Source organism: Festucalex cinctus, chromosome 7, assembly GCF_051991245.1.
Source record: "Festucalex cinctus isolate MCC-2025b chromosome 7, RoL_Fcin_1.0, whole genome shotgun sequence".
NCBI classification, from domain to species: Eukaryota; Metazoa; Chordata; class Actinopteri; order Syngnathiformes; family Syngnathidae; genus Festucalex; species Festucalex cinctus.
Window position 1 is genome coordinate 14,412,925 of NC_135417.1, and position 11,178 is coordinate 14,424,102.

Genomic DNA, 11,178 nt, shown 5'->3' on the forward strand with positions numbered 1-11,178 from the left:
GATGAGCATGTGCAGTGGATCAAAAAATATTGAAGGTGTCCTCATAACATTAAATGCTGAAATAATTAACACATAACAGGTGCTCTTCAAATTTAGCAGGCAAAAAATGTTGATTAAAAAGACTTTTTGATGACGTGATTAATTGTGATTTATCAAAATTCTGAGGTGTGATTAATCTGATTTAAAAAAATACATTTTTTGACAGCTCTAGTATATATACTTTATTATTGTTTATTATTATTATTATTATTACTACATTCCACTTTGGCTAAAAAGTCAATTTAGTTGAATATTTATTTGAATATACGTTTGCTTGGACTCAAATCTCACTTTCAGGTACTTTTTACAGGAATGAAATATCAGCATATCACTCAACCTCAAAGGGACCAGGTGGAGGAGGTGAAAGGACCCCCTGTGTCCCTTTCCTACAGTTGGGGTAGTGGGGAGTGTTCAAGGGGGGCTAGTTGGTGCTAATGAAGATGGAAAACTACTAAGGAGTGCACCATATTCTCCTAAATGACACGTGGTTACGATTAAGAGCCTAATTCTCTCCAGCGGCAAAGGATTGCGAGGGTGGGCGCAAGTAGCAAATGTTTTTCAGCAGGTTTCGTTCGATGTTGCTAGAAGTTGCAAAGACTGTGCCAGACACTTGCAAACAGCTTTTTTTTTTTTTTTCAAATTTTGAATAGGTTTAAAATTTCTTTGCAAGTTGGTTGCAGTATCATGATTTAGGGCTGGTTTTCATCAGCTGGAACTCATGAACAGTTCTACAAGAGCAGTATTAGCACAAAAATTTCAGGGTTCTACTATAAGTAAAAAAAAAAAAAAAAAAGTCAGGAAAAGCCTACTGGAACATCTCAACTTTATTCGGGGAGGCACTACTTTTTTTTTTTTTTTTATGTTTTCAGTTCTACAGATTATGGGTCACATTAATGGTGAAAAAAAAAAGATTAGAAATGTCTCATTTTTAAATATCACAAAAAAACCTGGCATTTGAAGAAGGGTGTGTAGACTTTTTACACTGTATTTTCAAAAGTATTGGATTGCTTACACCTACGAATGATCTGAAACATCTGTCACTTTTAAAAATCAAATGTGGCCCTTGAGCACAAATTTGCATACACAAAAGTGTTTATTTCCAATTAAAAGGAAAGTTGGGTCAAGTCATTTCTCAGTCACTACAGGAAGTAAAAAGAAATCACGTGTGTGGCATTTGAATGGAATGTGTTTATTTGTGGGGAAAAAAACAAAAACAAAAACAAACAATAGAGGCTCACCATAGGGAGACATGGACAATAAGTTAGTGTGCAAAATATACAAGTTATATATTATCATTAGGTGGGATCACAGAGGGTGTTGATGACTCATGGACGTGAGGGCGGGGCCCCTCATACTTTAAAGCAGCTGGAAAACGAGACAGGAAGGACACTTGGTTATGATCCGCAGCCCCGTTCGTCTGCGCGTGCGCGCGTGTGACAACTCACCTCTGAAGTGGACACGTGGCGGGCGCCAGCATCCAGCTCCCATCCCGAACGGCACGATAGCGGGTCGAATGGTTCACATATATACACAGCAGCGTACGAATGACGTCTTCAAACTATTTACACCATCAACTTGACAGATAATGTATACATGGGGGGGAAAGGGGGTGGGGTTGGTCAAAGTTCATGATTTAGGGCCACGGCCTCCACACGCTCTGGCCCAGTGAGGGGCCCTCCGCCGGGGGGCTCTCCATGCACGTCCCCAGCCAGTTTTGCCCCTGCGCGGGGGTCCTGGGGGGCTGAGCCGCCGCTCGCCTGTTGTGCTTGGACTTGTGCCTCAGCATGTGGAGCATGGAGGAAGAGGAGGATGAGGAGGAGGAAGAGGAGGAGGAGCGTTGGATGAAGGAGGCGTCCAGGGCGAGCCACAGGCCTTTGCCCTCGGGCCCCAGGAAGTGGGCGGCCTTTTGCAGGCAGGTGTGGAAGCCGTCCTGGAAGGAGTGTTGCTGCGGTTGTGGCCCGCTTGTTGCTTTGCTCTTGTGGAGGAACCGGACCGTGTGCTCCAGGATCTCCGTCTTCTCCACACGGCGCTGGGCTGCACCCTACAGCGACACATGCACGAGCATTTATTATTAATGTATTATCAGGCTTACGTTTGTCCCGATTTCACTCTAAAAACAGTTGGGTCAAAAGTAACCCAATTATGGGTCGAAAATGGACAGATATTCCAACTTTGGGTCCAAAATTGGGCTCTTTTGTATAAAAGAACCCGGAAAGTTGGGTCAGATTGTCTACTTGGGTCATTTTCTATAAAACAACCCAGAACGTTGGGTTGGATTGGATTGTGTACTTGGGTCAGTTTGACCCAATTTTGGGTCACAAATTGGGTCATTTTCTATTAAAAAACAAAACAAAACAGAACATTGGGTTGGATTGTCTACTTGAGTCAGTTTGACCCAATTTTGGGTCACGAATTGGGTCATTTTCTATAAAACAACTCATAAAGTTGGGTCGGATTGTCTACTTGGGTCAGTTTGACCCGATTCAGAGTCCCAAATTAGGTAATTTTCCATAAAACAACTCGTAAAGTTGGGTCAGATTGTCTACTTGAGTCAGTTTGACCCAATTTTGGGTCACGAATTGGGTCATTTTCTATAAAACAACTCATAAAGTTGGGTCGGATTGTCTACTTGGGTCAGTTTGACCCAGTTTTGGGCCACCAATTGGGTAATTTTCTATAATACAACCCAGAAAGTTGGGTCACATTGTGTACTTGGGTCAGTTTGACCCAATTTTGGGTCACAAATTGGGTCATTTTCTATAAAACAACGCAGAAAGGTTTTCGGGTCTTGGTTCAAGTCTTCAACTTCCTGGGTTGTTATATATGATACGGCCCCATTTTTGACCCAAAGTTAGAGTATCTGTCCATTTTATATACAGGAAAAAAAGTTTTTTTTTCTTCACAGTAATAGATTTTTAACTGAGAGTTTACTAATAATTAGCTGGCATTTTTTTGCCAGTTATTTACAGTAAATTCCACTACTAGAGTCTTCAACATGAATGTTTTTTGGGGATGTGGAAGCCAGAGCACCTGTAGAAAACAGACGTGAGATTTGAACGCAGAACCTTGCGACTGTGAGGCAGATGTGCCAATCACTAGGTCACCCGCGGCCATTTTTTTGGATGAATGACGCTAACGTGCATGTTTTTTTTTGGCCCATAAAAGAGCACGGAGAACATGCAAACTCCACACAGGAAGGAAGGCCTGAAACGAGATTTGAACCCAGAACAGTGAGGTAGACGTGCTAACCACTAGGTCACCGTACTGCCCTCAATATGAGTCATTTGATCCAATATTGCTTAATTTGATTTTAATTACCTGTTCCTGCTGTTCCGCAGGCTCCTGCATCAACATGTTCCTCAAACGCTCCAGACTGTGGTTCATTCTCTCACGTCGACGCTTCTCGACTTGAGATTTTATAAGCTGAAATGCGTATTTTTAAAAAAGAAGACGAAGTAGTTAAATCTTCCATATATGCTTAACTCAACTATGTGAAATTCTTTCAAACCTAGAGTTATACTCAAGTACTTTACCTTTTTATCGCGGTTTGCATCCTCGGCTTCCTGCATGAGCTTCATGATTCAATCTTCTTCCAACTGCCGGCTTCCTTTGCGATCCAGAAGGTGTCAGAAAAAGGACGCGACCACCCCGGGTTGCTTGTTTTAAATCCTTCCTGTCCGCTCTGGACACGCCCATTTACGCAACAGCCAACCACATGCCACCTAGGCAAATCCTTTCTCCATGGGGTGTCTTGGTGCCTCAGATTTGACTACTCCGAGTTTACGTCACAAGTCAAAATGGCGGTGAAAGGACCGCTCATTGAAAAACAATGGATTTAGGATGAATTCTATGGTTTGTGAGGATAAATTTTGCTTTCAAAATGGAGTGGATGGAATCTCGTTTGACGACCACCGATCTGCCTGGTTTGTAGTCACAGAAAAAAGCAATACGCTGTTTGTTTACATAACGTAAAGTTAAAATTTGCATTGCTTTGCATTGTGGAAATATCAAAAATGCCCGCATGTTCGTAAATGTCAATATGAAATATACATTAAGAATGTTCATGTAAAAGCAACCTACAACCTACTAAATAAGATGAAGTTGGTACTGTGATATTAATAATTACATAACGAATAGTAACTCAAAGATAAACTGCAACAAGACGCCGTTGCATTTGCCTCTTGGCGCGTGCGTGCGTGGCCACTTAACATGAACACGTTTGCATTCACACCTGCAAAAAAACACGCGTGCCATCTTCATGCATGCGTGCCGCGTGCTGGCGCGACAAAATGTTCCACGCGTGCGTGCGAAGCCTTTTGAAGTGGACCGGCGATTGTGGGGGAGCGACGCCAGCCCCCCCCCAAGTGCGACAGTGAGATAGTGACCGGCAGACGCTTCTCGCTGTGAGGTGTGACTGGTTCACACTTGATTCCATGTGACGTGCACGCGTCAATCCACGGGGCGCCGAGCTCATTCGCATGCGAAGGCAAGAAACTTTATGAGGGAGAAATGTTACACGTACATCCAGCGTGTTGGATGTTGACATTGTTTTATAGTGGACCACATCCAGTGACCGTTTGCACAATGTGTTTGCGAAGCAAATAAACCGGACATAAATGTATCTCAAATGGGGAAAAACAAAACAAAAAATAAAAACAAAACAGGATTAGTCTACAGAGATTTACTAGATTAAAATTATTGGATCGGGCCCATCATAAGCGCATAAACCCGTTGAAGAAATGTTCTCAAAAGTCTGGTGGGAAACTGGAAACTGCACATTTAAGATTTGTGCATATATTTGTCTTTCAACGCTTTCAACGTCACGAATCCACTAATCTAGACTTTAATGAACACTATTGTAGCATTGGTGAAATAATCAGGCTAACAACTCTCTTTAATGAACAGTTTTCAAGTCACAAAACAGCAGGCCCTGATGCCTTCAAGGCCTGTCCAGACCGTCGGAAACTACCCAACCCGCGACCTGCACCCCCAAAATTTGCTACACTATATGTTAGATTATAACTTCAATATATTTTTGGTGCGTGTAAAACACCTTTACGCAAGCTTTGGTTGTAATTGGTCACATTTGTAAAACCCAAGTTCGATTATTTGATTGGCTTATAGATTTTAAACCAGACTTTCAAAGACAGTATTGTCGTTTGTGTTTGGTGCGCGGAAAACATTTTTACGCACAGTTTTTTTCCTCTCGGAGGTGTTTGAGTCACACTTTGAAGTGTTTGAAATCGACGCCGTTTTATCCGGATGCTGACGCCTTCCTCCTCTTTTTTCCTCTCATATGTTAATTGCACACGAGCTGCTCGCACCTCCAAGGGGGCGCGTGTCGAGTGAGTGGGGGGGCTATGCAGGAGGTGGGGCCACGTCCACGTGCCTGTGTTGATTAGCGAAGGGTCCTGTTGGCGCATGCTTCAAAAAGTGTTAACGATGCTGCACCAACATGGCTTCTTCTGCCTGCCTGCAGAATTGCTGCAGGCCCACTTCCTGCGATCTCTGGGCAAAGGCGTGGCCCTCGCTGACTCCTCAAGTCCTCCCTTTTTTTCCCTCCCTTATTTCAACTTCTTGATGGCCTTCTGGCTCTCCTCCGGCTTTTGGGGGTCACTACAGGAGCGTCCTTCGTAACACAATGCCCCAAAAAGAGGCCCGCAGCATGAGCTTGTGGAAACCCTGGTCCTGATCTCCAACTTGAGAGGACAATGTTAGTGCAATAGAATGTGCAACTTCATGTGTAAATACTGTAATTTATATGGACAAAAATCTATAGTGTGCATGGCGATGAAGAATATTATATGAAGAAGCATATTTACACTTAAATTATTCATATGCCATGCATAATACGTTGTCGTTTTGTTTTAATTAGCTCTATTTTATTTATTTATAAGTTTTAAATAGCTGAAACATTGTTTTTAAATAAAATAAAATAAATAATAAAAAACCGAATTATGCAGTAAAATATCACATGGCAGATATTTTAAGCAGAAAAACGTTTAAAATGTTTGTATAGGATTATTGTTACATAAAGATGTGTAAAAAAGAAAAGAAAAAAGAAAATGGAAAAGAATAAGCCTCATTTTCGTTAATTGTTACCCTGTCCAGCCTATATAGAGACAATGAAACGATGGTTTTGCTAATAAAATATGTATGTACATATAGTTTTAGCGGATTTGCTATTTGACTTTGTTATCATAAAGTCACACATTTGGTTTCATTTTATTTATTGGTGGCACCAAGCTGTTATACAACAAACGAGCAGAGGTGGGCGCCATTCAACTTCTCATTGCGTTTAATTTGACGGCCATCATCAAGCTGTTTCCCAGCGAAAGTGACCATTCATGCAAAAGGTGCACTCATTTACAACGTTTTCAGAGCCACTGAGTGCCCTCGATATGCTTTATTTCCCATTTCTTGCCTTTTTGTCGCTGTTTGCCTCCTACAAAGGAGGCAAGCCGCCATTACAGACCGCCTTGCCTCCATTCCCTGCTTTAACCCGAGCAAACCGTAACACGACAAACAATTTCCGAAGAGCAAGGCTGACTTTCCCGCAGGCTTATCTCAGACTGCCGGTGTTCGTCCACTCCAATCTACCGCCGCTGGAGAAGGTCCATTTGTATCCGGCTAAAGGCAGCGGCCTCGAGCCTCTACCCGGGCCCGTCCGAGAGCGCCTTCTCCCGGCGCGGCCTGGCTGGAGGCCGCAGGGCCCGTCGGGTGATCGCTCCGTGAGGACGTCGTGCAAGATGGACAAAATGCTTGTCAGGGTGCCCAAGAGTATCCTGGGCGGCGGGAAGATCAATTATGAGCTCAAACTGGGGACGTGTCAATCCAAAAAATCGTCGAAGAATTACGTTTATTTTCTAAATGGACTCCATCAGTGTGGAACCAAGCAACTGGTGAGCTAGCCTGGTTTGTGATTTTGGGGGGCCGCCGTTAACTATGGTACACTCGTTTTTCTTGGTCAACGTTTGTCACATTGGGCCTTTGAGGTATGAGATACTTTTATAAAATTGTAGCCATTTAATAGCTAAGATGAAGATGAGCGTCACAATTAGCTGGGTAAGTCACCTGGCAACATGTTCACAAAATGGCGTCGAGGCCAAGCATTTTAAAGTTATTGTTTTTGCTGTTTTAAGTCCCATGCATTAGGTCATATTAACTTGAACTGGATTCATGTTCGGGCCAACAACTACATTAAATTTGATATTTGTGATTAACTGATTACATTAATTACGATACATTGATGTCATCAGTGTGCTACTCGTCACATTCACCACCCACTTAATTAGAAACATTTGTGAAAATTTGTTTTAATGAATGAAAAACATTAAAACAGCGGAACTGTTTTAAATAAGAAAGCAGAAACCACATCAGAGATTAACTGCACGACCGAGCGATTTTTTTATTATTATTTTTTTAATTCAACCTTTTTTGGCACTAATTTTAATAACAAAAAAGTATTTTAAAAAAATGTGAAACAACCATTCATTTGCTATTATTTTGAGTTGATCTGTCATCTTCTATAGGCCTGCCTATGTATAGATTGTAAATCATATAGATGACAGATGTAACCATGGATAAGACCCATCTAAGATTCAGTATTTATTTTTTTGGTAAGTTTCTTTGTATTTATCATTTGTTTTTGTGCAGATGATTAATGGCCAGATGACCTATTCAAACACACTGCATTACAACCCAGGGATGAACCAAGGGCCAATAAGGAGAACGGTGCCCTTTGTCATGCCTGTTGCCTGCAATTACACCAGGTGATTTCCACACCACGGCTCGGATTCTATGACGTTATGTGCGGGGCTATTAAAATACTGTTTTTATCGGTCTTCATAGGTATCAATATTCCTACAAAGTCGGCTACCTTCCAAAGATGCGCATGCGTCACATCTTCAAACCAATGAGGAATAGAGCCAATTTCATTCTGACGCCACGGAACGGTAAACTTTGAGGAAATAATCCACTTTGCCTCTTTAAATGAATTTCAATAATCAACATAAATAGAAGAAATAGACTTATGTGTGAACTAAATAGGGTACATTTAACTCATTCACTGCCATTGACGGGAAAAAGACGTCAAATGATACTTTTTTGCTGGGCTGGCAGTAAATGTGTTAAAGATGAATTCCCTTGTGTTGTAATTGTCAGCTCAGTGGGAAAGGCTCGCTCCTTCAGATCAGTACATTCTCGGCGAGCGCATGTACTTCGAGGCCGAGGGTCCATCCATGCCCCAAGACATGAGGCTTTACGTCCACTCGTGTTACGCCACACCCAATAAGTCGCACACCTCCACGCCTCAATTTCCTGTTGTGAAGGACTTTGGGTAAAAGAAAAAAAAAAAACTTTCAAAAAACCTCTAATTTTGTTTAACAGAAATGGATGTGTGTGTTTTAACCAACTGTCTTCCTCCACCGATGAAGGTGCATGATTGAAAGCAAATACAGTCGCTCCAGATTCATCCCGCACAAGAACAACATTGTCAGATTCTCCGTGGATGCTTTCTTCTTCCGAGGAATGACGGACCATGTGAGTTACATTTTGTTACCCGTTCCAGAATAAACTACTTGCCCAACAGTGACTTTCTAATTCATGTCCAGCAGCTCTACATGCACTGCACCATGTCGGCAGAAAGTGACGTTCCTACTCCGACGGCGAAGTCCTGCAACTACGACAAAAACACGGGAAGGTGCGCTTTAAAAAAAAAAACAAACAACAACAACATTTTATTAGGAGAAGCGAGAAGAAAAAGATAAATTGTAAAAATCTAAAAATGTAAAAAAAAAAAAAGAACAACTTTTTGAATTAAACATAAGGAAAAAATGGCAAAAAACATGACATCAGGAAATTGTAATTGTTCACTACTTTATGCGTAAAAATAGTCATAATTTGATGATATGAAAAATGTAATTCTGTCAAAGAAATCAATTGGAATATTTGTACTACTACTAATAAACAACTAGGGGTGTGAATTGCCTAGTACCTGACGATTCGATTCGTATCACGATTCACAGGTCACGATTCGATTCGATACCGATTAATCCCGATATGAATTTACAAGTCAATTGTTGCGATTTTTTTCATTCAAATTTAGAAAATACTAATCAGTAAGCTTGTAGAGTGTAAGATTTATATGAAAATGTATTATTTATTTATCTGAAATTTCAGTCTTATAGAGGTTGTAATCTGTTTCATGTTTGAACAGCATTAAAATAAAATATTAAGGCTTAATGTTCCGTTCATATAACATTCTTCCATGCTCAAGGTGTGAATCCTAAAAAAATAAAAATAAATCGATTCTGCCGATTATTGAATCGCGCGATGTAGTATCGCGATATATCGCCGAATCGATTTTTTTTTTTAACACCCCTATAAACAACCATTTTGCTTGTCATAGATGGGTGGAGTTATATGGCTGGGACTGGGTGTGTGCCTGTTGTGAATCCAACTGTGGCTCTGCTGCTGCTGCTTGTAAGAAATAATATACCATCTATTCATTTTTTTCCCTTTAAAGCCTTCATCAGTCTACTGTTATTCATAACAATAACATGATTTCATTTCTTTTTATCTTCCAGTGAGTGAAGTTTCCACCAGCAGAGGGTGGAAAGTGCAGCCAAGAGGGCAACACTTCAAAAACCACAAGCGGAAGCGATTGTTCACCACCACCACCACCACAACGGCAGCTTCCGTAGTGACGACCACCACGGAGGCCAGTCAAAGCACAACCACGACGTGGCTCGAACTGATTGAGGACGCGGATAAAACGGCGTTGAAATGGCCGTATGCCGGCAGGGGAGTGGAGTGGGTCGAGGTGGGAGAGCAGGTGGAAGGCACCGCTGTTATGGAGGAAGATGTCGTAGAAGCTCGTCAAGTCGTTGAAGGTATCAAACATGCTCATAGGAAATGAAAACATCTTTAAAGGGGAAGTCAACCTTAAACATTTCTTGATATTATGTGACTTCATTGAGACATTCTGATTATAATATTACATTTGTGGAATGTGAGTTATGCAGCAAAATCCACCCATTTTGATTCAACTCAAGGGGCGGCCATTTTGCCACTTATTGTCGACTGAAGATGACGTCACACTTTCTCAGGTCTCAGGAAATGACCAATTAGAGCTCACCTGTTTACTGAAGCTGAGCTGTGATTGGTTCTTTCCTGAGCTATTATGATGTCATTTTTTTTTGACAAGTGGCAAAATGGCCGCGTACTGATGTTGATAAAAACGGCTGTATTTTGCTGCTAGCTCATATTCTGCTAACACAATATTAATCAGAATACCATATTTCGAGAAGTTGTATAGAACATATTATTGTCAAAAACGTTTTTTTGCGGTTGACTTCTGACTTTAAACATTGTTAAAGTAGCACTGAGGAACTTTTCAACCTTAAAATATTTTCAGAACTCTTCTGATGAAACATAGACTTAAAATTAGTTGAATGGTATCTTTGCCATGGCCTGGGGGTGTCTGTATTATTTTTAATGGCACTCAGCAACTTTCAGGAGGATGGTAGGAACACCGCCACACGAAAAACTACAAATTTTTTGCTTTATGTATTATGTCACTTTCCTATTTCGCCATTCGTTACAAAGACAGAAGTGAATTTGAATGTCGACAAACAATTACTGCTTTCATGGCAGAACCTCCAAAACAACTGAAAAGTTTTGTCTGAGGGGACAAAAGAAGACGGGAAGCTACCCCGGATGAAAGGACAGTCAAGGATCAACATTCGTCCGGCTTTAACTTGTTGGCGTGAGCGCAAAAACAACGCAATGCGCTTGTCCTCATGGGAAATGTGGTCTTCCTTCAGGCACAACATTACCGCTTTTGTCCATATAGCGCCGCCATAATCGATGTAAACTGAAAGTTCTTCAGTGTTGCTTTAAAACACGTGCAGCGGGATGTATTTTCATCATGGCCGGTGTACACAAAAAATGAAATTGTGATCATGCTTATGTGCTTTATCCAGAGCTGAAAGTGGAAGCTGTCCAAAAATCCGAGATGAAGACGGCCTCCACAGCACCGACGCTGACCCAGAAGACGACAAAGCCTGAAGTGATGGGTAAGGTGGTGGACTGGGACTGGGAATGGGAGGATGAGGAGATGATGAAGAAGGGCTCAGC

The 11,178-nt window shown here is 41.5% G+C and overlaps 2 protein-coding genes across 5 annotated transcripts in view; one reads left to right on the forward strand and one right to left on the reverse strand.

Moving 5' to 3' along the window:
- Positions 1–1,245: 1,245 nt before the first annotated feature.
- On the reverse strand, positions 1,246–4,109 carry LOC144022816 (transcription factor HES-2-like). Its single transcript, XM_077527944.1, has 4 exons — positions 3,573–4,109; positions 3,358–3,462; positions 1,485–2,080; positions 1,246–1,404 (listed from the first exon to the last, which is right to left on the reverse strand). Exons 1-3 carry the CDS (start codon positions 3,615–3,617, stop codon positions 1,673–1,675), a joined length of 558 nt encoding a protein of 185 aa, XP_077384070.1. The 5' UTR covers positions 3,618–4,109; the 3' UTR covers positions 1,246–1,404; positions 1,485–1,672.
- A 2,202-nt stretch (positions 4,110–6,311) lies between these two features.
- The window catches only part of etsrp (ETS1-related protein), a 35,883-nt gene continuing 31,016 nt past the window's right edge, over positions 6,312–11,178 (forward strand). For 2 of the 4 annotated variants that reach the window (XM_077527268.1, XM_077527271.1), the window contains exons 1-9: positions 6,318–6,941; positions 7,696–7,811; positions 7,891–7,994; positions 8,203–8,377; positions 8,475–8,580; positions 8,652–8,740; positions 9,449–9,522; positions 9,627–9,932; positions 11,025–11,117. In XM_077527268.1, the coding sequence (XP_077383394.1) occupies positions 6,387–6,941; positions 7,696–7,811; positions 7,891–7,994; positions 8,203–8,377; positions 8,475–8,580; positions 8,652–8,740; positions 9,449–9,522; positions 9,627–9,932; positions 11,025–11,117 (1,618 nt within the window). In that variant the 5' untranslated portion in view covers positions 6,318–6,386. Of the gene's footprint in view, positions 6,942–7,695; positions 7,812–7,890; positions 7,995–8,202; positions 8,378–8,474; positions 8,581–8,651; positions 8,741–9,448; positions 9,523–9,626; positions 9,933–11,024; positions 11,118–11,178 lie in introns of all 4 variants that reach the window. The other 2 variants (XM_077527272.1, XM_077527270.1) reach the window with 2 other exon arrangements.

Excerpts from the sequence above, each read along its gene's own strand:
- LOC144022816 (XM_077527944.1), bottom strand. The coding sequence starts at position 3,617 with ATGAAGCTCATGCAGGAAGCCGAGGATGCAAACCGCGATAAAAAG. Across the intron at positions 3,463-3,572 it reads ATGCAAACCGCGATAAAAAG|CTTATAAAATCTCAAGTCGA; the intron begins GTAAAGTACTTG and ends TACGCATTTCAG. Across the intron at positions 2,081-3,357 it reads CTGCGGAACAGCAGGAACAG|GGTGCAGCCCAGCGCCGTGT; the intron begins GTAATTAAAATC and ends GTGTCGCTGTAG.